This window comes from Chanodichthys erythropterus, chromosome 5 (genome assembly GCF_024489055.1).
Source record: "Chanodichthys erythropterus isolate Z2021 chromosome 5, ASM2448905v1, whole genome shotgun sequence".
NCBI lineage: Eukaryota > Metazoa > Chordata > Actinopteri > Cypriniformes > Xenocyprididae > Chanodichthys > Chanodichthys erythropterus.
This window is the reverse complement of record NC_090225.1, coordinates 22,902,233-22,930,030: the sequence shown is the minus strand read 5'-3', so window position 1 is coordinate 22,930,030 and position 27,798 is coordinate 22,902,233. Positions and strand designations below refer to the sequence as shown.

Below are 27,798 nucleotides of genomic sequence, written 5' to 3'. Positions count from 1 at the left end.
CTGGTGCTAAAGAAGTGCTAAAATGCTCATTTCTGGATTTTGGCCTACAAAAATGTCATTGCTGTGTAATAATGCTGATTTTACACATACACCTGCAGCACTCTATTTTTGTACAAAGGTATTTTAAAAGTGATAGCTCATCCAAAATGAAAATCATGTCATCATTTAACTATTGACTGTACATACTTTACCATAAAATAATATTACAATCTAAAACAAATGAGCTTTGGAGATAAGTGAATATACTGTAGGCCCACGTTGCTCCCTTCCAGGACTTTTGGGCCTCTTTGTGTATGAACAGTTAAAATAGTTGTTTAGTGAAGGACAGGCATGATTCAGGATTTATGGCAGCAGTGAAGCCACATGAATTATCTGATAGACATCTTTAAAAACGATCATACATCCCATTACAGTATTTGGAATGATTCCAAAGCACCAGTCCAAATGGAAACTATGTGTAAACCTTTTATTATAGAAAAAAAAAGTGACAACTGTGAGAATAACAATATTAGAAAACTTTACAAGGTTTTCTGGGGATGTGGCAGAAAAAAAAAGGCACTTTTTTTTTTTTTCTTACAAAATATGAAAAATTATGAAAATAAAATCATTTTAAAAACAAAAAGACAAAACATGAATATTTAGGCTCAAAAAGATCTGGACGATGAATGACAATTTCTCATGTATGAGAGTCTCTGTTTCTCTGATAAAAACAATATTTTTTGTCTTATGTCTTGTGCACTCCATGACAGTTTCTTTAATATACAGACAAAACATAAGAAACAAAAGAAAAAGTGGTTAAAGACCAGCAAATTTGTGTTAAAAAATGAAACGAAACAACAGCACACTCATACTCACATTTGAAAAACACTTTTATCAAGTAACGAATGAGAAACTGCATAGGCATGGAGTTGGGTTATGGATGTATAGAAGCGCAGCAAAAAGATGTAATCCTTATTTCTGCAATAGTCAAATTTTGTCAGTGTAAACAAATAAATTAGTATTTACAATGTCTAGGTTCTGAAAGCATTGCAAAAAAAGCTAGACATAACTTGATACTGAATTGCAAGAGTCATATAAATACTTTACACAAGTAATTATGATACAGTCTTAATATAAACATCTTCATCTCAAAGGTCTCTAAAACATTTATATGCTGATCAAACCCAAAGCCCCTGTTAGAATTGAGGGTTGTAGAAAAAGATGTCTCCATTACAAGAAAAAATCCAAAGAAGAAAAGTTCTGCACATTGTAACAATACAGAGGAAGTAAAAAAAAAAATCTTGTGCAAGTAAAGCAGTTGGTGATAAAGACATCAGATGAAGGTTTGTGATTGTTTTTCCTGTAGATTGTGTTACATTTTGTAAAAAAAAAAATAAAATAAAAAAAAATGACCACAAATGTAATGTCTGACTGACATTACCCAAACTTTGGCTAACAAAGACTGACTTGAGGACACACACACACAAAAAAAATCCTTATAAATGTGCTTGTAGTTTAAGTTCATTATTTCTCCTCAGGAAGAGGTTTGGGGTCCGTTTCCTTCTGTCTTTGGTCTTCTGTGTTTTGTCAGAGAGTGAAAATGTGTTGTTGAGATACAGTCTTTTAAGGCGGGTAATTTCTTCTCTTGCTCAGTTATCTGAAAAGCAGAAAAAGAATTTAAAAAGTGGTTAACTGGCTTTGTTTTTCTGCTTTGCTATTAATTAATATGCTTTGCTAATATTTTAACATCTAACACTAAAACATAAACCGATACAAAACATTATGACCACTTTCCTAATATTGTGTTGATCCCGCTTTTGCTGCCAAAACAGCCCCGACCTGTCGAGACATGGACTCCACTAGACCCCTGAAGGTGTGCTGTGGTATCTGACATCAAGATGTTAGCAGCAGATCCTTTAAGTCCTGTAAGTTGCGAGGTGGGGCCTCCGGGATCGGACTTGTTTGTTCAGCACATCCCACAGATGCTCGATTAGATTGAGATCTGGGTAATTTGGAGGCCAAGTCAACACCTCAAACTCATCATTGTGTTCCTCAAACCATTCCTGAACCATTCCATTTTTGCTTTGTGGCAGGGAGCATTATCCTGCTGAAAGAGGCCACCAGGGAATACCGTTTCCATGAAAGGGTGTACATGGTCTGCAACAATGCTTAGGTAGGTGGGACATGTCAAAGTAACATCCACATGGATGGCACGACCCAAGGTTTCCCAGCAAAACATTGTCCAAAGCATCACATTGCTTCTGCAGGCTTGCCTTCTTCCCATAGTGCATTCTGGTGCCATGTGTTCTCCAGGTAAGCGACACACACGCACCCAGCCATCCATGTGACGTAAAAGAAAACATGATTCATCAGACCAGACCACCTTCTTCCATTGCTCCATGGTCCAGTTCTGATGCTCACTGTTGGCACTTTCGGCGGTGGACAGGGGTCAGCATGGGCAACCTGACTGATCTGCAGTTATGCAGTCCCATACGCAACAAACTGTCATGCACTGTGTATTCGGACACCTTTCTATCAGAACCAGCATTAACTTCTTGAGCAATTTGAGCTACAGTATCTCGTCTGTTGGATCGGACGACACGGGCCAGCCTTCGCTCCCAACATGCATCAATGAGCCTGTCGCCGGTTCACCACTGTTCCTTCCTTGGATCACTTTTGATAGATACTGACCACTGCAGACCGGGAACACTCCACAAGAGCTGCAGTTTTGGAGATGCTCTGATCCAGTCGTCTAGCCATCACAATTTGGCCCTTGTCAAACTCGCTCAAATCCTTACGCTTGCCCATTTTTCCTGCTTCTAACACATCAACTTTGAGGACAAAATGTTCACTTGCTGCCTAATATATCCCACCCACTAACAGGTGTCATGATGAAGAGATAATCAATGTTATTCACTTCACCTGTCAGTGGTCATAATGTTATGCCTGATCGGTGTATGTGATGCAGTCCCTGTTTTTGGAGCACTGTTACATAATAATAATAATAAGAATATATATGCTACTGTATTTCAAACAGGTGGAGAAAATGAAGTGTCTGGAGTAGGAAGAATGGAGGAGGGTTTTAGTTTTGACAGACCACAGACAGTGCTTCGACACACATTACTAATACAAGGGTGCAATTTAAACAAATACCAATGTTTTGTTATGATAAACTACTCACCTCGACACTCATACTTGAGATCAGAGAAGTAAACCAGTTCCTGGGAGAACACAAACAGTCCTAATCTCCCTCCAGCAAATGTTTTATCATAAACTGGCCCTGAGTCTGCCATGATCTGCTTCCCCTCATAAACCACCACTCTGGTGAAAAAGAAGATACATCTGTTAACTCTACATGCTTTATGAGATTTCTGTGGCAGTTAGGGCCTTCCTGTTAATCACCTTATGAAGCCTGTCTTGGGTCTGTGGATGAGATGCCACCTGTAGGCGGTATAATCCTTCCAGCCGATATTTTTAGGGTCATGCCACAGTGTGCGAACCTTTCAGAGCACATATAGCAATTAGTTTGAGTCAAGCTTACCATAAACGCTAACAGATGTCATATTTGATGAGGAGTCAGCCTCACCTGTCCTGGAGTGTCCCCAGTGTGCCACAGGGCGTTGCGCAGGTGCTCCCCTGTGCCCGTGGTAGAGTTGACCACTTTCAGAGAAACCCCTGAGATGCCAAAAGCTTTTGAAGGTTTGTCTTCCCAGTAAGTCTGAGTTATTTGCTTCCACATTACCACGTAGAATCGCCCGCTGGACTGATAGCCAAACACAAACCCAGCATAATCGTCATCTCTGTCAGTGTTGACATAGAAAGTGCCACTGAAATCCACAGAGTTGAACTCATCGAAACCTGAAGAGCAATTAAAAGGTTGAAGTCTCATTTCCTCAGTGACATCAAGCTAAAATCATGACCAGATGGGCTACTCTGAAAGCTTAAATACTCACCCACAGCAATACCAGGGTCAGAATTAGCAGTCTGAACCAACTCTTTCCCCTGATGTCTGACCACCCAGTTGGGATCAATTTGCGTTGTTCCTTTGGGGTCCAAATGCACCATCTGAAACTTGCGGAAGTCCGTGATACTGATGGCGTTGTTCTCAGGACACACATCCAAATAGTCTGGAATGTTGTCATTGTCAAAATCATCTTTGCAAGCATCGCCTCTTCCATCCCCTTTGGATAAAGTGTGAAAGGAATTCATAATTAATGTCAGTAGATCTGTTAAAACGGTTAAATCTGCCAAATAAGCCAAAAACATACACACACACATAATAAAAATAAGAATATTAGTATTATTTATTCACATTGTTATAATAATAAAATGTATATAATGCACTTTTACTTCATTTATTTAATATTTAAATTAATTAAAAATGTAAATAATAATACATATTATAAAAAAATAATTATTCAAATAAAAACCAGTAATAATTATTAACCAAGAAATAAATATACATATTTACCATCCCAAATTTAGAGCATGTGTGATTATATTATATTATATTATATTATATTATATTATATTATATTATATTATATTATATTATATTATATTATATTATATTATATTATATTATATTATATTATATTATATTATATTATATTCACACATGGGTAATAAAATTGTTAGGGGTTATGGAAATATTGTAACAAAAGGAAGATTTTATTTAGCATCCAGCACTCTTCTCCAAGCACAAAGCAATCTCAGCTGTCTTTTCATGTCATGTACATTAACATGTGACTGGCTTCAAATGTGAAATCTATTAAATCCAGACTTTAGCACTTCAAATATGAGGGAAAAATCAAGAAGGCTTTTGCACAGATGCCAGCTCTTGCTATAACGTCTGTTTTTACAGTAGTTGGCGTTCTCCCCTTGGAACCGTCATGACTTTATCCAATAAACAAAATATAATGAGGTGTGAGAAGTATGATAGCATCTGACAGCTTCGACCTCCAACTGTAACCGGTTTCCATTTTCCCACCAACACAAAAAAATCAGGTAGCCTTAACAAAATGCGGGCAAATCACACGCACCCTTCAGTAACCACCTGCAAGTTATGAGTGTGACATCATTTTCCTTGACCCTGGCTACACAAAGGACATTTTCCAGTTGTAAATATATCTAAATCTCAAAGAATGCAAAGGAGAAAATGTGGCAACAAAAAAAAAAAAACTTTGAAAAAATGAATAGATTAAAGATGACTAGTGTGTGTGAGATCATCTTTTCACAGTGAGCAGAAATACAGAGAATCACTTCTGGATATATTAAGCAGTAGATTCATTCACCATCAGAGTCTAGCTGATCTTTGTTGGACACCAGTCTGCAGTTGTCCTTGTCATCAGGGATTCCATCATCGTCGTCGTCAAAATCACAAGCATCTCCTTTCCCATCTTTGTCATGGTCGGCCTGGTTGGCGTTGGGGATGTAGGGACAATTATCCAGGCTGTTCTGGTGGCCGTCCTCATCAATGTCCTGATTGTTGTCGCACTCGTCACCAACTCGGTCATTATCTGAGTCAGACTGTTAAAACATACCAATTACTTGGTTAAACTGCTGTTAAACATACCTCCTATTTGTGGGCATGTATGCTTATGAATGTGTTTACTAAGACTGTTGTACCTGGTCAGGGTTGTGCAGCAGAGGGCAGTTATCACACTGGTCACCCACGCCATCCATATCTGTGTCCTTCTGGTCATTGTTATACACGTAGGGGCAGTTATCATGCTCATTCAAAACCTCTGAAACAATGTTCAATGGACAAAATAACCATCAGGAAATCCAACAAATTTGCACTTGACTGTGGTGAGACATCTGCATAGTTTGTGGTTTATTATTTATTTACTTGAACTGCACTTGGGTCTAATCCTTACAGAAACCTAAGCTTCTCGAGTCTATAAACAAAATATGAGTATTGTTGACTTTGTAATTTGTGTGAATGGGTCTAGCAGTTTCTCACCGTCTCCATCGATGTCTGCGGAGCAGGCATCTCCCTCGCCATTACCGTCTGTGTCGATCTGAGCGGGGTTGTGCTCATATGGGCAGTTATCGCAGCGATCACCGACAAGATCTTTATCATAGTCAAATTGCCTGGGATTATACAGCAGAGGACAGTTGTCCTGGGGCACAGGAGGAAAAAAATACAAGCTTAGTGTACATAAACATTGCAGATTTTCAACAATATAATTAAGGAACTTGCTTACCCCCTCATCCATGATTCCATCATTATCATCGTCTTTGTCACAGGCGTCTCCTTGACCGTCTTTATCAAAGTCCTCTTGGCCGGAGTTTGGAAGGTTGGGACAGTTGTCCTGCACAACAAAGGATAAAAAATATAATTTTCTTAAGTTGGGAAAATTAACACTTGTAAATTAAAAAAATTAAAATTAAATGTGGACTATTTAATGTGTTAAAAATGAACAACTAATGCAGCATCTGTTTTTTAAACAGTAGATGGTGAGATCTACATTAATTTGGGGATTCACTATGTAAATATACTCTACTGTTCAAAAGTTTGGGTTTGAGTATGATTTTTTTTTATCCAGCAATGGAACATTAAATTGATCAAAAGTGACGGTAAAGACAATGAATGCTATTGTATTTATTTATTAAAGAAGGCTTTCAACACTGATAATATGAAACATTTCTTGAGCACAAAATCAGCATATTAGATGGATTTCTGAAGGATCATGTGACACTGAAGACTGGAGTAATGGCTGCTGAATATTCAGCTTTGCCATTACAGACATAATTTTCATTTTAAAATATATTACAATAGAAAATAGTTATTCTAATTACATTTCACAATAATACTATTTTTACTGTATTTTTGATCAAATATATGCAGCATTGGTGAGCATAAGAGACTTCTTTCAAAAATGCAATTTCAGAAACAAAAGTTATAACAAATTTTGTCTTGTAGCAATAGAAAAGAAATCTCATTTACCTTTTTGCAGTGATAGGATTGGTTGGCTCCACACACCAGGTTCTGATTGGGCCAGCCATCAAGGTCAGAGTCCTCGCCGCAAATGAGACCGTCCCCGGCATAGCCGATTTTACATTCGCATTTAAACATCGGGTCACTAAAGAGGCCAAGGTAGATGCATTCAGCGGATCTGTGGCAGTTGTGGGTTTTATCCTTGCAGGGGTTTTCTTGCTCACATACCTGAAAAATAAACAGACTTCAGCAACACTCAATAACAGTGGAATAATGTTGTGAGAGACTTAAAAGACTTTATATTGATAATTTCCTGTTATTTTGTTGGTTTCAGCTGTGCACATTTGGTTATTTGAAAAGTTTATTTGAAAAGCTATTGGATCGAAGCTATAAAACATGGGACAATTCCTTTCAGCCCTTTGTCAATTTACTACCCTTGGGCATTGGATCAAAGAAATGCAAGTTGGTGACAAACCTATTAGTTGTGGACATTATGAAACTTTTGGGCAGAAAAGCAAATGAGTCAGCTTTCCAAGAAATCTGCAAAATTTATTCATCCAAGAGGAATAGGAGAACAAAAGCAAGATGGTGGCTGGCCATGATTAAGGAGCCAAATATTCAGCAATCAACAACCCCAGTTCTCTCATCTCAAACCTCCAACATTTCTCCTTAAAAATTCTCATTTTAGACTTCTAATTCGTAACCGATGTCTTATTTTACTCTATACTCTGCACTTCCACATTCGTCAATATACCATGTGTCACTTTATAAAGTTATAAATATGGATGTTTTTCTTACAAAAATGCATCGATTCACTTCAGAAGTCCTTTATTAACCCCCTGGAGCTGTATGGATTACTTTTATGATGGATGGATGTGCTTTTTTTGGCTTCTCCGATTGTGTTTGACTGAAAGAAGATACTCTTATATACCTATGATGGCTTGAGGGTGAGTAAATTATGGGACAATTTTTATTTTGGGGTGAACTAACCCTTTAAGGGTCACTTTTATATGAAATAGTAGATTTCATATTAATTACAAAGAAATTAATTCAATAATTACCCTGACAAAATAACATAAAATGTGTGTAGACACTGTGATCAGAATTTGATCATATAAAAATATTTAATATTTAACTTGCCAGATCGACAAAGTGCTTTCCAGTTTTTTGTGTAATGTGCATCAGACGGTCAACGAACGGACTGTGGGCGGCACATACTGTAGGCGTGCTGTCTGAGGCCAAGACTAGATTCAGCCAGACTAATGAGTGTACAATGGGAAACTAACACATTTATATACTTGTGCAATAATTGATCCAATCTGTCCACAGACTGCATAACTGACCTGTTTATTTAGCTTGGCAGCTTCCACTCCCATTCCAAAGGGCTGATTGCCTTTGTATCGAGGAGGGCAAGGCAAACAGTGGAATCCTGGGTCTGTGTTAACGCAGCGCTGGGATTCACCGACTTTGAAGCACAGATCAGGGACCATGTCACACTAGAGGACACAATAACCAAACAGGCATGTTTAGAAAGATATTTGAAATAAAGTATTTTTCAATAATCTTCACATTTATAAGGACTTGTTGGGTACAAATCAGTGTATCTATAGTGTAAGGGCTGGATAAAATGTTTTGTTTGGCTACGCTTTCCCTGTTGATTTGTGAGTAATGCAGTATAACAACTGCTTGTCAGACGGCCCTAACTACATTATGCTTTTTCCCAGCTCTCTTTCCCCTTTGTACCTCATTCACATCCTCACAGAATGTTCCATTGCCACGGAAACCGACAGGGCAGGGCCCGCACTCCCACGAGCCGTCAGGGGAGCTGGTGCATTCAACACCCCCGAAGCATGGGTTAGATAGACAACCATCTGAGGAAGAAGAGAATGCAGAGGGAGAGGCTTAAAGTTTAGTCATGAAATTGATATGCATTTCATAAATCTCGAGATGTTATGCATGATGTGTCAGTCTAAAGAGGTCCTTAAATAATAACTCCAGGTAAGATTAGTGAATGTATCGTTCAAACGTGTAAAAACAAGAATATTGTAAAATATTATTACAATTTAAAAAAAAACCTGTTTTCTATTTTAATATATATTAAAATATAATTTATTCCTGTGATGCAAAGCTGGATTTTCAGCATCATTACTCCAGTCTGCAGTGTCACATGATTCTTCAGAAATCATTTGAATATGCTGATTTGGTGCACAAGCTACATTTCTTATTATTACCAATGTTGAAAAGAGATGTGCTGCTTAATATTTTTGTGTACAAAGTTTATCAGCATTTATTTAAAATATAACTATTTTGCAATATTATAAATGTCATGATTACTGTCTTGTTTCAACAATTTTGTGACTCTTATTTTGAAGTGTATTCCCATTGTTCCTGTGTTTCACCTCCTGTGTTTGAATTGTTTCCTTAGCTCCCTTGTTTGTTTTTATAGTTACCCTGGTTTGTTTCAATGACGATTAATCACCTTTACCTGTCCCTTGTTAGCTCTTGTTATCTTGTGAATAAATTGCCCTTGTGTTTCCTTGTTCCTTTGTCAGTAGTTGTTTGCTGTTGCATGTAGATGTTCTGCATTCTTTTTCCCTCATGTTTCCCAGCTCTTTGTGTTCCTTAGCTCATATTTCTTTTTGTTTGTTTGCAATAATAAACCCTGTACATACATCTGCTCTACGCCTGCCATCTCTTTTGTTCCTACCAGTGCCGGTGTTACAATAAATGTCTTTTTTGTCACTTTTGATCAGTTTAATACATCCTTGCTGAATAAAAATAATAATTTATTTCATAAAACACAGATGTTTGAACAGTAGTGTATCATCTTGTTTAAATATATAACTTTTGCTTATATTGCCCCTATAACACCCAAATGAATGCTAATATACCTTCATGCGTTATTGTAATTTATTGTGATTTATAGCCAGCATAAAAATAGACATCTAAATGAACAACAGAGAGTTGCTAGTTTTATTTTGACCAGACTGAGCTGAGGCTAAATATTTAATTTTGGCTCAGCGATTGGAACAAAAGGGTGGGGGTGTCCAATGTTTGGCCCCGCAGATTTGAAATACACAGCTGAAGAAGTCAAAGAGTGAGAAATAAGTAACATACCCACAGGGCAGTCCTGTTTATTGCAGGAATCGGTGTCCTTGGACTCTCCTGGGCATTTCTTGCCACCATACTGCGGACGAGGGCTGTTACACACACGTGTTCGTGTCCTTGTTCCTCCACCACAGGTGGCAGAGCAGATCGCCCAAGGAGACCACGGGCCCCAGGCTCCATCAACTATGAGAAGAGAGTACAGTGAAAATCACTGAGTTTACTGAGACAAATTACAGTATGTAAACTGTTTTATTTCAAGAGCACTCAATGAAAATAGGTCTAGTATTGTTAGTATATAAAAGAGAAGCGCATGACTCCCAGAACTCACTCGGACAGGGTTTGGCTTCACACTTTTGCGTCTCTCTACCGCTCCCCTCACAGTCCTTTCCTCCCAGTTGAGGGACGGGGGCGTTGCAATGGCGAATTCGTGTGATCTGTCCCTCTCCACATGTCACAGAGCATGATGACCAGGGGGACCACAGACTCCACCCACCATCTTGTCGGACTAAAACGACAGTCAGAAAACTGGTTACCAAAGTCATATATTCTTGTTTTTACTGTATTTTTAATCAAATAAATCAAAAATAAAAAGTGCTTTGGTGAGCATAAGAGATTTTCAAAAACATAAAACAATTCTACAAACTCCAAACTTTAGAACGGTAGTGTATTTCACTCTTATTTCTTACACTTTATTGGCAAATATACAAATCTGCCAATGGAAAGTTGGGGTTAAAACAAAATCGTGGAGGCATTCATGTGCACTCATCTCATTCTGACATGACCTGAAGGCAGTGTTAAAGCAGCAAACAAACCCACACAAACAATGACATCTTTCATTTACATTAGTAAGTCCAGAGGCATGAGGTCCAGAAATGACACAGGGCGGGACAGCCAAAAAACCTGATGAAACTCTGGACCCACTATCTCATCGACTCTTTGGGATTCAGCATGGGAGAGATCTGGTGGTGTATTCAGGCCAGGGGTGACACAATGAGCACTAAGTGTGCCTCCTCTCACACAGTCAGTTGTATTCTGTTGCCATGACCACATGTGTCTGAGTACACAGGTCCACAATTTGAGGAGCAGAGAGACTGTTATTCATTTTATTTAAATCTAGAAAGCTTAATCTACGAATGCATATAGATATTGTTTTGCAGTAATTTTAACAAAGGCTTGTCCATTGCTGTCCAAGATACCAGCTGGTAACATTTGTCAGTTATTAAAAAACATTTGAGTCAGCTATAAGCCAGAGTTAGCATTGGTAGACCACAAAGAGCCATATGCCACTCATTAAAACCTCACTGAGCATAAGTGATGAATACCAGCTCGTTCCCTTGCTGATGGAAAGCAGTTTGTCTATTAGCATGCGCTCCATAAATATTTACATCAGATGATGAAAGGAAACACCAATGTTGTTACAAAATCTTCTGCCTGCCACAAAATCAGGTTAATATCATGTTGGATTCTTCAAGGGAATGGAATGGCTTGAAATCACAGGGTCAGTATGGCTAATGAATATTACTTAGGTGATGTAACATTCCATCAGTAGCAATAACCAATTTGATGACATGAAGGTAAGTGGGTGCCAGCCAGTAGGATTACTGCTTACCGTTTGAGTGTTTGTTCAGCCTACTGCCAATTCAAACGGATGTCAGGGGCTTATTATAGTTACTTCAGCCCTGCTTGAAATCAATGATATTTGATTGATATAGCCTACTTCAAAGGAATAGTTGCCCAAAAAATCTCATTATTTTCTTATGCAGTTTCAAACCCATATGAATTTATTACTTCTGAAGAACATAAAAGGAGAAACTCTGACAAATTGTACTGGTTGCTGCTCTTTTTCAGGCCATTACAATAAGCGGAGCGCGAAGCTTTCAACCTTCATAAAGGATACAAAAGCACCATAAAAAAATCAAAAATGTGATCCATATGATTTGTGCACTATATTGAAAGTCCTCACACTAAGCTATTGCATGGTTTCAGAAAACTTACAGATTGTAAATCTACTTTTTTTGACCAACATGAGCGCATTACGCGCATTTTGCAAAACTCCAAAAATGTACCTAATCATAAAATTTACTGCAGTTTCCAGCTAAAATGAGCATTAGTAAAACTTTTATTCTTTGTTTACACAAATTATGATTAGAGGGACACATTTTCGAATGAATAAAGACTTATTTTCACATGGTTACGTCATTCTAGCATTTTATTTTATTTCCAAACTGCCACGAGATTCAAGTTCATCTGTTTTGGATAAAACTAAACACGATTTTAGCGACACTTTTAAAGTGTTGCGAAACGTGCAGGAAAAACTCCACAGGTACATCTTTCCAATGATCCTGGGTTGTTTGTTACACTTTTATTGTGCTTTTGCATCTTTTTTAAGCGTCAGAACTCATTCATTGTAAGTGCCTTAAAAGAGCAACGAATACTTTCTCAATTTGCCTCCCATGAAAGAAAAAGTCAATTATGGTATTACACAAATAAATCACAGAATTTTCATTTTTGTATGAATTACTCCTTCAAAAGCTCATAACCAATTCAAAACAACAAAAACAACAGCCAAAAAAAGTATTTTTTCCCCATAAAGATTTAGAGATTCTGGCTGGAACTGAACCGAGAACCAAAGTCTTGGTGAAGCGATTCTTTTTCTTCCATTTTCATTATTTTTAACAGCTGTTTAGATAAAATGACAGCTGCATTTCAGACCTCTCTTTCTACTCGGTTTCAAACACAAACTCTGCTTCCGCCATGGTCTGTGAAGACGTTATAGATGAATGCATTATTTTATTGTCACAATTAACTCTAATGCTCTGATACACATGAAACAAATTAGTGAGAGAGCAAGCTTTGCATTTGCAGTTATAAGGTGACGGACCACATTTCTTAAGGCCACAAGCAAGAGGATTCAATCCAATACCACTTACACCTCTGTTATGTGGTTTTCGTCCAAGATTTTAAACTTTATTGACAAAACAGGCAAGAAAATGGTGTCCAAAATGTGACCGAAGAACAGGTGTTCAGAGAAAGAGTGCAGTTAATAATGGTCAAACAAAGACCGGCTGTCTCACCACGACTGTCGCATTTTCCCAAGCTGCATCTGCGGGTTTGGATGGAGGGGCCGCTGCAGGGGTTACTTGTGGCATCACATGACCTGCCTCTTTGCTGGGTGCCTGTTCCACATGTGACGGTACACTCCGTCCATTCAGACCAAGGCGACCAGCCGTCCTCGCTGTCTTTAGCTGCACACACGTGAACACAAAAGCACATTTAGCACTGGTAGCTTCAAGCACAATTCACTCCGTTCTAACCCCACCACACCCATCATGGTACTCCTTGTTGCTAATATATTTACACAGCAAAGGCAACCTTGTTCTTCGGCTCTGATGTTTTGGAGCTTAAGTTATACATGACATCATCTTTCTCAACCCACTTCAGAGCATGGGAACATACAGTAATGCTTGTTTCTCATGGATAATAAAAAATGTGTGGTTGGCAAACACGAGCACTTTTAAAACAATAAAAGTTCTATATCATTAAAGAAAAGAAAAAGTCTGCCTTGTTTATAAACTTCTGTTCAAAACTCTGAGGTTGGTAAAATTCTCAAAAAAAAAAAAAAGTTTTTGAAAGAAGTTCCTTGTGCTCACAAAGGTTGCATTTATTTGATACAGTAAAAACAGTAATATTGAGAAATATTATATAAATATATTATAAAATGACTTTTCTATTTTAAAGGATTAGTCCACTTTCAAATTAAATTTTCCTGATAATTTACTCACCCCATGTCATCCAAGATGTTCATGTCATTCTTTCTTCAGTCGAAAAGAAATTAAGGTTTTTGATGAAAACATTCCAGGATTAATCTCCTTATAGTGGACTTCAATGGGCACCAAACGGTTGAAGGTCAAAATTACAGTTTCAGTGCAGCTTCAAAGGGCTGTTCAAAACAGAACTGGCGGCGCGTTTGTTCCGTAAGTAGAGTAGGGAAGGCGTAGGACATACAGCGTAAGCGTTTTGAAGAATATGGAAAGCGGAAGCATGCGCAAGGCGATCATCTGTTTATATAAAACATATACAGTTGTATTTTTTTTTGAAAATGACCGATCGTTTTGCTAGATAAGACCCTTATTCCTCGTCTGGTATCATTTAAAGCCATTTGAAGCTGCACTGAAACTGTAATTTTGACCTTCAACCGTTTGGTGCCCATTGAAGTCCACTATATTGGAGATATGGATTTTTAAAATACATCAGTTAGAAATTTCTCTGTCTATTTACATAAACTATGTTTAACAAGGAGATTAGCTGCTCAAGAAATATTTCTTATTATGTTTAGCTGAAAATGGTTGTGCTGCTTAATGAAGTGAGGATAGTAAAAGTGTCATGATTTGTTGATGAACAGTAAGTTTGAGAAACAGCATTTATTTAAAATAGAAATCTTTTGTAACATTATAAATGTCTTTAATGTCACTTTTGATCAATTTAATGCATCCTTTGCCAAATAAAAGTATCAATTTCTTAAAAAAATATCTTACAGTGCCCACTTTTGAACAGTTGTTTATGTCTAAAACTTTGTCTTACTTTATTTTCAAGGAAAATCCATTGGTATAAAAGTAGCATGGGTTATTTTAAAATATCAATACAATTTCAAGTTACCATAAGAAACATCACAAGCATAACATCAAGGCATTTAAATACAATTCACACACATGATATTAGTGAATACAATAATTTTACTTCAGACAGGGAGTTTCTAAATTAGACATGATGGGAAAATTATGAAAATTGTGAATTTCAACAATGTATCAGAAACGTTACTCACGCAGACACACAGGACAGCATTCACCGTCTAGGAAAGTGGGGCTGGCACAGGCTACTGGAGGACATGTGATTTGATGGCACACAATCTTTGATTCCTGCAAGACAAAGCCATAAACTATAAAGACAGAGTACTCAGAACAAAAGCAGAATGCCATTCGCTCTTTCTCTTACATTCATCATACGTCACAGATCTTCTTACCTGACAGGTACACTTGGTGCAGCTGTCCACAACCCAGTCCTCCTTATCCTCAAAGAGACGGCCGTCTTGCCAGCACATGCGCTTGTCTTTGATGTTCTTCATGTTCCCCAGCACCTCCTTCATCACGGTGTTCTCCTCAGTCTAACCGACAGATGCACAGCAAGACAGATGGACAAACGGTCAAAAGGTGGCAATACTTCTGTCAATGTCTTCCACATGTAGATAAATAAAGGTTATTTAAACTACAATGGAATGAGCACACTTCTATATAGCAAGGGAATTATGTTCTTGGCCTTTGAGAACAGGAAGCTCTGCCCCTGGCAATCTTGGATGATTTACTCCTTGCAACCTCTTGACTTGGGAAGTTACTTTGCTTTTCCTGCTATCAAATCTCTAATGATAACCTGTGGGTAATGATGAGATTTCCATTCCATGTAAGTTTGGGGGAGGTAAGACATTAATATTGTGAAATACTGTTAAAATTGAAAACACCTGCTTTATATTTTAATATATTTTAAAATATAATTCATTCTTGTAATGTCAAAACTGAATTTTCAGCATCGTTACTCCAGTCTTCAGTGTCAAATGAGATCATTCTAATATGCTGATTCATTGTCCAAGAAACACTTATTATCATTATCAATCTTAAACATTGTTGTGCTGGGTAATATTTTTGTGGAAACGTGATTTTACCCCCCAAGATTCTTTGATGAATAGAATTTATTTGAAAATTATTTGAAATAAAAATGTTGTAACATTATAAATGTCTTTACTGTCACTTTTGATCAATTGCTGGATAAAAGTATTCATCATACATCCTCAATACAGACAACAAAGACAAAGAGGAGATGTTCTTTTTCTGAGGCTTTAGGTGCCTGCTGGATTTTGAAACCGTTTTCAGATGAGATCCGAGGCACCTAAAGCCCTGTAACACAATCCCAAAATGGCCCCAATTGATCTTTCTGGTTGAACGCCATGCTTAAGTTAAATGTCCTCAAGTGACTTTTGACATCAAATCACTTGTTTGAATGCAAATATTCTCTTTTCAGAGAGAATTTCTCTTTTCTCTTTTTGTGTTACTTTGTTAGTCTTTTCCAGATGTTTCGATTTTCTGTTTTGATTTTTCTTTCTTTTTTAAAGAAAAGAATGAAATGAAAAAGAACACTCAAAGCAGAATGTTGTAGTCCTGAGAGCTATTAGCATCACACATTTGTGGCCACGAGTACAGAGTTGAGAAAGAGACAGAACAAGAGATTGGGTGAGGGGAAAAAATAACAAGAAAAATGCAAGGGAGGAAAGGTTATTAACTTCCGAAGCATTATAAGTACATAAAATAACACACACAAAAAAAACAGAACCACAGTGTGTGCTGATGAATTAATTTTGTATGTGTGTGAGTGAGAACAAAACGCATAGGTAGCAGTCACGAGTGTTAGGCTGTGAAACAGAACACCACATGGTCTGGAAGAGCCTCTGGGACCCGCAGCATCCAACGGCTGGATTTCCCAGAGATTATGCCCAGACTCCCTCATCGCTGGGAAGCTCCCAGTGGAGGATAAAGGGGCTGTTTAAACACTGCCAGGCACGACTCGGTTCCTATTCACACTTCCTATCTCCCTCTAAAACAAACCATAAAACCCCAGCCCACATCTAGGTTTTCCACTGCCTCTGACTTCAGCCCTGTTTTCCTTTAATGGTTCTGTTTAGACTACAAGAATTTTTGCTTGCATGGTGAGATATTTAATCTGTAATAAAATTCTCCAAATCAGAGATGGCCACCAACCTGATCAATTCAGATCAACCAACCAAATAGACATAATTTATTCGTCCTCTTGTCGTTCCAAACCTGTATGACTCCCCCCACCCCCCCGTGGAACACAAAAGGAGAAATTTGAGGGTCACTCTTTTCCATGCAATTACAATGAATGAGAACTGAGGCTTTGAAGGTGTTTTTTCTCACATAAAGCTATTGTATGACTTCAGAAGACCTGGTGTATAGTGTGCAAGTCGTATGGACTGCTTTTATGAGACTTTTATTGTGCTGTTGTGACCTTCTTGAAGCTTGAAAGCCTCATTGCAATTGCATGGGAAAACATTCTTATTTTGTGTTCTTTTTCAGTTTGAATGAACCAATCTTTCAAACAAAACATGTAAAGTAAAACAACTTTACCACTTTCTGCAAGCCATCGATGAGATTGCCCACAATGATACGGAGACCTTTGAGCTCCTGCACCATGTTGCTGAGCTCTTCACAGGAACGCTCGCACACGTCCGATGCCAGTTTCTCCTTCTGCCCAATGAAGTTGGAGGAGATGGCCGTACTGACAGACACAGTCTCTATGCTCTCATTAACCACGTTAACTTCCTCTGAGAGAGAAAAGAATGCAGTGGATCAGCGTTAAAGAACATCATTGTTTTAATTGTATTCATTACTTGAGAGAACCCAGTAGACAACCGATCCTAAAGAGCAAGAAAAAAGACTTTAATTTTAAAATGGTACGTGTAAATGAATACAACTGATACAAAGTGGCCCCATGAATACAGTCAGGATACAGCAGCTATGTTTGATTATAAAACATTTATTCCACACCCCACACATTACAGATATATCATTCTCTCACTATAGTTCTGACATAACTATAATAAATGCGCAGAAGCTACCCAGAAGTAACATTTAAAAAAAGATAGTGATTTTTCAAAGAACGTCTTGGAAAAGGAGGAAGGTGGTGGGGTTGGGGGATACGCAACAGCAGAGGAATGCTGTCCATTATGCCAAAACTCCCATTAGATATCTGCAGCCATTTTGGGGTCATTTGCGTAAATTTTCTCCAGATTAATGGAGAACAGGAGACACTAAATCAGGAAGCCATGTTGATACCTCCAGAGGTTCCTTTGAGACTCATGCAGGGTTAGCAGCTTTTTAGAGACTGTTGAACTCGTTCAAATCTCTTTGGGGTTTCAGTCAACGCTGGGAAAATAAGTTTGTGTGTGTCTGTTTCATCAACGTTCTAGGCAGGCTTTTATGCACTTCAGTTTAGCTTTTATTTAGAAATACGTGGCACTCCTAAACTGGGGCACTAGAGAGTTTAGAGGGAAATCTGCACTGGCATCCTAACATTCAGCAGTTGGCATGCATTTGCACTGGCAATGGAAATGGAAGCCTTTTTGACTGCCAATATCCTATGCATACTTATTCAGTTATAATTAAAAGGAACTGAGGCAGCAGCACATCTCACACAAAGCTTAGTTTTGTCATGATCTAAAACTATTTATTTCAGCACAAAAGTCAGCCAGCTCCAGAGATGAGTTTATTTACTGGTTAAACAGACTATCTCAGACTCTTCTCTGCATTCAAATGGAAACAATGACATCTGATGCAAAAAACATTACAGATTAGTTTGTTGTTTAAAGGCCCTGACAAGTTTTTGCTGTGTGTTCCGGACTTTTGGCACTTATCTGACCCCGTCTGGGTTTTTTGGCCGATTGAGCATGTTAAATCCGGGTCTGTCTGTGTCGCCACCGTCAGTGAGAGAGAGAGAGAACTCTGATTGTATATCTCGGTTTGTATATCTGCAGTCCTAGTTTCGGTTTACCTTTTTGAATGACGAATACAGACTATTGATACCTGCTAAAAAAGACAGTTATTTCCTTACAAGAAAGCGCACAATGCAGATGCTAGCTGACAGTCACCTGTATTGTTTGTGGTGTGTTCAAGCACAGCTTTCTGGCCAAAACACAGCCAACACAAGGCAACAACACAGTCAGCTTTCTTCCCTCTAGTTATTTTTCGACAGCTTGGTGCGTCACGGCCTTATGCTTACACATTCTTATGCTTCCAACACTATAACTAGTCTTTTTTTTGTAAATTTGACAAAAGCTCAGTTATGTAAGCCAGTTAGATCAAATTATTGTGGTGAAAAATCTGCAGGAATTGCAGGAAAACTGTAGAATACCAAATGTTTCCAAGGCAATTTGCCAGGCATAAAAATGGATGTACAGCATTTTAGAGTGAGACCATGACTAGCAATGCTGCACTGGCCTACAAAGGGCAAGTGACTGTTTCGCAAACTGGCCTGAAACTCTCTCTGGGCCAGTGGGCCATTCTTACTGTTCAGCCATGCCAACCAAAGCTTTAGGGAACAGTCAGTCAAACCAGCCAGTTTGTGATCTGACCATGTGCATGTATATAATTATGAGTACTTCTTCCATTTTTCCACCTTCTCTTAACACCCTGCCAATGTATATTAATGTGACAATCTTTATCCTCTTTATGGCATGTGCAAACTGGTTGACCCATATACCACCACACTAACATGAGCGTTTCCCGTAAACATGATGTAATACGGTCAGAAATTTCCACAGCTCTGATCTGCAGATTTCGTGACCCACTTAGGTGAAAGCCAGAAAAGCTTAAAATGAAAACTGAATCCAACGGAAAACATACCAACCCTCTTAAAACAAATTTGATCATGAACTGCACAGAATAAATCCAATAGAGCTCCTGAAACCTAGAACATTCAGAAGTCCATGCATTATGAGAGCCTATTCTGACCGCTTAAAAAAATCAGTCTAACACAAAAATAAGCCAGAGATCATGAAAGCAGACAATTAAGGTGAAATTTTGGGAATTACTGCAATTAACTTTATGTGGTTTTCCCATGCTGACCTTTATAGTTTTCATGTTTAAGAGATATGAATGAATTCTTACCAGGTTTGGTGATCTCACAACCTTTGTTTCTCAGGATGTTCTCTATTGGTGTGTCAAAAAGGAACTGCACATTCTGTAGTAAACCCTGTGAAATGACAGAGATTAAGTCCATTATAATGTTAAATTGAGGAGATATTTATGGTTATTTTCTTATTTTATGGGTCCTTTCACCACAACAGTGGTGAATTTGAAGCATGTCTAGGAAAAAGTCAACAGAACATGGATCCTTAGTTCAGCAACATTGCTGGCAATATAGGCCTCACTGAGCCATCGGATTGCATTAAAAATATCTTAATTTGTGTTCCGAAGATGAATGACAAAATGACATAATTTTTGGGTGAACTAACCATTTAAAAGGTCCTTAGCTATAGATCCTTATATATATATATATATATATATATATATATATATATATATATATATATATATATTGTATGTATATTATGAATAAACATTTTTATGACTTTTTATGACCCCATTTGACTTATATACAGTATAGATTTTCACTTTCAAACACTCAAAAAATGACTTTTTCTATTTGGGGTTTATTAGACACTTAATATTCAGTTGTGTTATCATTTTGACTGCACTGACACTAATGGATGAGAACAAAACTTAAAGCGAACTGAGCTGGATGATGACACTGTTTTCTGCAGAGCTGCTTCAAAGCTGATTCAACTTTATTTCATAATTGACAAATTTTGCAACATCGACAATGACTGAATTGAATCAACACTGAACTGACTCAAGCTAAATAATGACACTAGTGTATTCTCTAGAGCTGCACTGAACTGAACTCATTTCATAATTGTTGAACTTTTCAGTTATTGAACTGAACTGAATCAACACTGAACTGACTTTGACTCATATTTGATCAGTTTTTACAATCACTGATCACTTGTTCCTGTTTATTAATGTGAAGCTGCTTTAAAACAATCTGTACTGTATATTTAAATACAATACAATAAATATAAGCACTATATAAAAAAAGATGACCTGACTATTTCACAGCACAGAAAATCATTACGCAGGAATAGCATAACAAGCATGGAATGAAGTACAGATGATGTTCACAGAGAACAACTGGTCTTACCCTGAAGTGGTTTTCCCTGATAGATCCCTTAGCCACAAACATCTGACTGCTCTCCGGCTGCAGGTGCTCATAGAAAGGCTCGTCCAGGATCACGCTGTCAATGAGGCTACAGCCTATGTACAGGTGAGCATTCTCTCCGTGAATGTACAGCGTGATGTTCTTCCACTGCGAATCAGACAAATCCACATCCTCAAAGGACACCACATTCTGAGATCCCTCGACCATGTAGACCAGATCCAGCGTGTTGGCGCGTCCATTGGACACAATCTCAAATTGACGCCTCCCGCTAGGACCCTCCAGACCAATCAGGGTGCCCCTGGAGCCCTTGTCCTGTCGCATGGTAGCCACAAACACAAAACCCTCATTGTTCTGGACCTGCTTTAGGATCTGATGGAGGGCCAGGTTGTTGACAGCAGGGATGTGGTCAAAGCGGATGAAGCGGTATGCTGGGGAGTCCCAATCGTGGCCCTTGAAGAGCTTGGCACCAATCGTCTTTCTGCTGATGCTGCTGATTTTGAAAAGGTCGAAGATGGATTCATCTTCCACATGGCCATCTTTGAATGAGTACACATGAGCATTTCAGAAGTTTAGATGACTATGTGAAAATACGCAACACATTTTATGTGAAGATTATGTAAGCCCATTAAAGATTTTCAGGAAAATATTACATCATCTCAGGGCAAAATCATGCAAAAACTGTTCTGCATTGAATACCACATAGAGACTGTTAATGAATCAAACACAGATGTGCTTGGAGGCACAAAGAATAATGGGCAAACTGTGTTATATGGACATCTCAAATTCAGAATTAGATATAAAGTGGGAAAACATCAACGGCAACAGAAAAAAAGGTTAAACCCTAAATATTTAGAAACAATTTAGGTACAGGTGCATCATGGATTTACCTTGAGGTAGTGCTCTGATGCATAGTAACAGCAAGGGCAGAAAGCAGAGATTTCTCCTGAGTATCATAACTCCTTCAAAATACACATATACAAATATAAATAATAACATATTATTAACCCATTTATTACCAAATACTCAGATAGCCTGATGAAACATACCACATGCCAACACAATCGAAAATTGCAAATAAATAAATACAAAAAATAATTAACGTAATTTTTGTTTTATTATCAGGCAGTTGTATTGAACATAGGCTAATAATAATAATAATAATAATAATAATAATAATAATAGATTATTTAAACAATACTTCAACAAGCGGGTCTCTGGGTTTTCCTATGTTTCCACATTCCTGGGGTTTTCATGCATTTATATAAGAGAGCAATCTTAGTAAGAGATTAATAATAGACACTTTAACCATTTTATGTATCTGAATTATGACATTTTAAAGAAAATCTCACACAGATATCATCTTTCAGGGGGGCAAACTGTAGGCTAATTAAACAGATGTGGTCATGTGACCGTTTAAACCAGTAAAAGTTCACATAAAATCAAGACTTTCATTTATAGTCGACCACTCTGTAAAATACATCAACAACACTTTAGATCAAAGTGAAAAGTAAATGGACTCACCAATGGTAATAAATACATTAAATACATTATGCATCATTATCAGAATCACATCCCAAACATTTTTTGCTAAGTGCAGTAAACGCTTTACTGCAGCATTGAAGACATTTATAACAACCGTGACAGTCTGTCAAACGTGGTTTTGGAGGAAAGAATGTAATTATAATTCTCACAGTGAAAATAATGTAAACTAGTTAAGTCAATAAGGAGCCAAAACATATAATAATGCCCCCAAACAAAAAGACTCACCTGTACTGATGTGCAATCCAACTGAAACAGCACAAGTCTATATGTCCTCTAAGTAAAAAAATAAAATAAAAATCTTCTAGACAAATATGCGACACGCAAGGACTAAAATCCACAGTGTAGCATCCACACGACTCCGAGTTTCAGTTCAATTGCCTGAGAACTACTGGACTGAAGCCCTTTATACGGTTCAGTCTGAACCATGTCAGTCAAGTTCGGATATAAAGCTGGTCCTGCTGAGGGGGCTGAATTATAAGTTTCCCATCATATAATGTCATGCCGGTAGCCTACCAATGCAGTGAAACCTCCTGTCCTCCCCTGCAGTGACGTCTCCGCGTCCAGATTCCGAGCCCGAGTCAGCACTGGGAGGAGGAACAGAGATGTGGAGAAGTATTTGCTCGCGCAAGATGCAAAAGAGATGCTTTTAGAGACTCGAGAATAAAACCACTCACTGTCAAATACAATGTAAATATATCTATTTATATTATAAATAGATGTTTGTTTACATTTAACTTGTATATTTTTGGCAGTAGGTATACTCCATTGCATGGGTTTTCAGAGTTCCAAGATCTGTATGTTAAAGCTGCAGTCCATAACTTTTTTTTTTGTTAAAAATGATCCAAAATCAATTTTTGAGCAAGTACATAACCAGCCAGTGTTCAAATTATCTCCTTACATTAGCCCGATTAAGCTTGTAATAATGTTTTATAATAAAATCGGTACTGGTGGGTTTCCGCGGGAAATTCGAGCATGCAGCCATTCTCTTTGCGTCATTACGTCACGTCTGTAAACAGAAAGAAGGTTGCTCAAAACCTGAGCGCCTGTTTATGCGTACTAGTCAAATTAAGTGTAGGCTATTTTGCAAGGCTGTGCATTCGGAGTTATACAGTGAAATGTCCCAGTGACAACGCATTTGGACCAATCAAATTTGAGGACAGGAAGTTACTGTTTAATTAAAAATAATCTATCTAACTTACTATCTAACTTACTAACTATCTGACTAACTATATCTGTCTACGCACACTCACTCACTCACTCACTCACTCACTCACTCACTCACTCACTCACTCACTCACTCACTCACACACACATTATCTAGCTTTTAAACTACTAAACTAAAACTTAATCTATTTCAAACTTCAAGCTTCAAACTTCAAGCTTTTAAAACTACTCCAAACCTTCTGGCTAGGCTTTTTCAAGCCAATTTAAAGTTTGTCTACGAACTTAACTCATCTAGTTAATAATATAGGAACGTGTGTGCGTTTTGAGCAGAATTGAGAAAAACGAAACATTGGTTTGTTGGTGTTTCTGGGTATGAATGTTATTTACACCATGAACGTTTTTACCTTCCAAAAGTGGTAGGACAGTAAAGATTTGAATAAAGTTATTTATGAAAATAAATAAATATTATAAGGCATTATGATTACTGTTATAATGAATTAAGAAAAGGCTAACATTATAATTCTATATAGCCTACTTTTAGCTATATAATTAGGTTTTAATGATCAACACTGATATAGCTTTCAAAGTTCAAGACTTTCATTAAATATAGATTCAATGAATTCCAATCTGCATCTAAGCTGATTTAGAAACATTGTGCATTCACATTTCTTTCACATTCATTTCTGTGTATGCACAAAGATGATACATTTATAAAAATGTAATGTACATACACATTTCAGTTCTAATTGTTAATCCATAAATTATTTAGTGTTTGAACAAGTATTTGTTCTCATGTGAAAAGTGTAAGTTGTAAATTGAGGAAAGAGTTTTGCCAATCTGGACACATTGGAAATAAAGTTTTTTGTGAAAAGGGGATAATTTACACCTTCTTTGGTTCGTATGTCTAGAAAGTCTGAATAAAACCTGGTTTTGTGCTGACTTTTTGCCACTCTGTGTGTGTGTGTGTCAATCTGAGACATATTTCACTAATTTAACAATGCCAGTAATTTAATTAGAGGTTTGTACGGTTTCAAACAGGGCAAAATATGCCATGCAATTGTCTCAAAGAAACCAGAGAGAAGGACAAACTAAGGATGACCTTATATCTTATATTCATAACCTACCAATCTCAAAGTTGGAGACAAACATAACTCTCCATGTCACAATGGTCATTCAGTGCATCAGGAAAGATATTGCGTGACGAGGCTTAATCATCAGAGAAAATTGGTTTGTTTTAGATATTGTGCCATCTTTGAAAAGATTTCTTCTGGAAGTACCACTTGGCCAAATTCAAAATGCTTATTTTGCCATTTAATAGTAAGAGTCTGTTGGTCTCATGTGGTTCCATTCAAGCCCCAGAGAGTGATATTTCATCCAGAGCTGAGCATACATGCACGCTATCAAAACACATCACAGCTGAACATACTGAATATCACTTCGGTTGCTGACATTAGTTTTACCAGTTTCCATAAGCTAAATATGTGCGTTTTTCAAATTGGGTCAGTGTGACATTTCCTAAAATTTGTCTCATGATACTTCTGTACACATTGATGCCTCTGTCATGCTAATGCTTTCATCTCTATCTTCATTGTGATTTCTGTAATGACTTTATGCTGGTCCATTCTTGTGCTCCCAAGAAGCCACCCATCCTTTGACCCAAACCTTTAGTATGACAGTTTCATAAATCCATTTGTAATGGACATACATCTTCACTTGGTTTCAAATATGATCATGTTTATATCATGCATGTATTCTTTTTTTGATTAATCCATATCAGAGAACTGTAACAGCATTACATCTTCCCCACATATTGGTTTCATATTTGAGTAAAATGAATTCATATATCTTTTTTCATTTAACATTCTTCTTCCAGGAAATAAAACTCACTGATTTTCTTTAATTACAACAAGAGTATGCTGAGGTTATGTAAGCCAAACTCCTTTAATCTGTGTTTTATTACCATCGTTCTAACTTCAGAATCTCTGGTATTCGATAACATACTCTGCTTATTTGATAGCAGGTTATGTAAGTTTTGAGGAACCCACAGGAGGTGGAATGTTCCATTATGATGTTGGAGAGATAAGCCTCAAAGCAGAGACGGAGGAATCTGACCAAAAAACAGATAAATAGACCTCTGATTTCATGCTGCTGAATATCCATCTGTCAAAAACCACACATTGTGCCATAAAACTAAACACCAAAGTGTCTCACAAGGAACTCTTTACATAATAATGTTGGATGGTAAAACGGATCTCTTGTCACAAAAATGGAAAATGTAAAGACTGGTCTGTTAAATGAACGGAACATTTGCACAAAGAAGAAAACTGATGCTATAATCTTACGATTGCAGTCTATATATCACTTGCCAGCTCATAACAAATCTGTGTCACTGTAAGTTTGCATTTCCTTGCATGCACAAGACAAGCAGAAACCTTTAAAGGGTTAATTAACCAATAGAGGAACAGCTGTTCAGCATTTTTCAATTATATGCAGTATGAGACACAAAGGAGTCAAGCTGATTGGTCACACTTGTGACCCATGATGCTGAATGCATCTAAATGCCATCCAGTTGTTGATTTCCTTTTTCTTCTGCACAGAAACACAACAATGCCTGAAGACAGACAAAACGCTGAGGAAAGTTACTGTATTTATGAGAAACAACAGCATACTAAAAATGAACCTGAGTTGGAACTTTCTGACTCCGTTTAAAACAAAAAGAGGTAAAAGAGAGCAAGACAGAGAGAGTGAGAGAATAGGACGTTTAGGGAGGGAGGAGCTCTGGCCCTGGGTCCCTGGGCACAGAAGGTGCTGCAATGCTGCTTTACTAACAGTCGAAATGGGAAGCACCTCTCAGCTCCGTTTCCTCTTTTCTCTCTCTCTCCCCCCACTCCAAGTCCACAACACAAATGCAACACAGACGTGTTCCTCTGTCTCTTGTTCTCAGACTTGGAAGATCCAGTGCAAAAATCCACCCTACTTCCTTTACCATCTAGCTTATATGACATTTCAGCATTCAGTGTCCAAGAGTTCTGTTCCATGAGCAAATTTAGGTACACATTTACACATACTTAATTTAATATTTTCCCAATGAGGCAAGAAAAATGTCTTTCAAAACCAATGTTGTTTGTTTATGTCTTATATGTTTTATATGATTCATTCTTCTTTATTATGTAAAATTATATTTTGTATCGTTACAGCCTCTTTTTAAAGTTCAGTATGTTTTCTGCCTTTCTCATAGAATTGGACTTAGAATTGAAATTAGAACCGACAAGTAGTAAAACTTGTATGTTGTTGGAGAGAATCTGACAAGTTTAAAAAATATTTTCTGGCAGAGGTCACACAATCAAATGACTTCAGTTACAAGAAACATCCCGCAGCTGCCTTCTGCATACACTGACTGTACATTTTCCCTCACCATATGAACAATATGAATAAGAAGAACAGAAATTTTCATTGTAAATCTAGTGAGAGTCTTGAACTCTGGGAACTGGATGACCTAACCTCACACAGCTCAATGTAAAACCACCTTAAACTAACATGCTATTATTTGAAAAGAGCAATAAAGAATCTAAGGGTCTGACTGTTTTCTCTTACAGTGTGGTCCAAAATTCAGAGACCACATTGAAAGTCTGGATTGTTTTTCATTTAAACCTGGAAACTTAAAGAGATTATTCATCCAAAAATGAAAATTCTGTCATCATGTACTCACCCTCACTTGCATTGTCCATACTATGAAAGTCAATGGGGTCCAGTACTGTTTGTCTTCTTTTGTGTTCCCCATCAAACTCTAAAGGTAAAGTGTAAATCTAAGTGTTTGTGTGGAAAATTAAAAATGTTTTACGTTTTTTTTTATTTTTATGCATTAGACAGTGGACCTTAGAAAAAAAATCAAATGATGAAATGACCTCTTTAAAGTCTGGTGGTTTATGTGTCATTAACACACACATGGTTATCTTTGCTCTGACTTCCCACATGTCAATTTCAGCAGCTGCGTCCATCTGTTCCTAATTTCAGTGTCAGTCACTGTCTGCAGGGAAAGCGAGGAAAACGGCCTGATCCAGTGTTCCGTTTGGCCGTCAGGCGATCATTTTATCAATGTAACCCAGCATCCAGACTTCAGAGAGTTCAGACGGTTCTCAGAGTTCTCTCCAAAGCGTTGCATGCAGTATAAAGCTAAAATATCTGAACTGGACTGTGTTAGAACTGACAAGCAGTAAATATTG

The 27,798-nt window shown here is 37.5% G+C and overlaps 1 protein-coding gene across 1 annotated transcript; it reads right to left on the bottom strand.

Annotated features, from left to right (window-relative positions):
• Window positions 1-492: 492 nt before the first annotated feature.
• thbs2a (thrombospondin 2a) lies at window positions 493-23,011 on the bottom strand. Its single transcript, XM_067386600.1, has 22 exons — window positions 22,637-23,011; window positions 21,757-21,828; window positions 20,852-21,405; window positions 19,759-19,843; window positions 17,221-17,417; window positions 15,051-15,191; window positions 14,853-14,946; window positions 13,105-13,275; window positions 10,359-10,535; window positions 10,040-10,213; window positions 8,666-8,793; window positions 8,266-8,418; window positions 6,932-7,150; window positions 6,189-6,296; window positions 5,945-6,104; window positions 5,608-5,726; window positions 5,274-5,508; window positions 3,933-4,160; window positions 3,566-3,837; window positions 3,382-3,479; window positions 3,161-3,300; window positions 493-1,636 (listed from the first exon to the last, which is right to left on the bottom strand). Exons 2-22 carry the CDS (start codon window positions 21,821-21,823, stop codon window positions 1,629-1,631), a joined length of 3,528 nt encoding a protein of 1,175 aa, XP_067242701.1. The 5' UTR covers window positions 21,824-21,828; window positions 22,637-23,011; the 3' UTR covers window positions 493-1,628.
• Between the last annotated feature and the right edge of the window lie 4,787 nt (window positions 23,012-27,798).

Bases quoted from the DNA above. Each gene is read 5' to 3' on its own strand.
- thbs2a (XM_067386600.1), bottom strand. From the start codon at position 21,823: ATGATACTCAGGAGAAATCTCTGCTTTCTGCCCTTGCTGTTACTATGC. The intron at 10,214-10,358 runs GTGAGTTCTGGG...CTCTTCTCATAG, and splicing joins TGAAGCCAAACCCTGTCCGA to TTGATGGAGCCTGGGGCCCG. The intron at 5,509-5,607 runs GTACAACAGTCT...ATGTTTTAACAG, and splicing joins TGCTGCACAACCCTGACCAG to TCTGACTCAGATAATGACCG.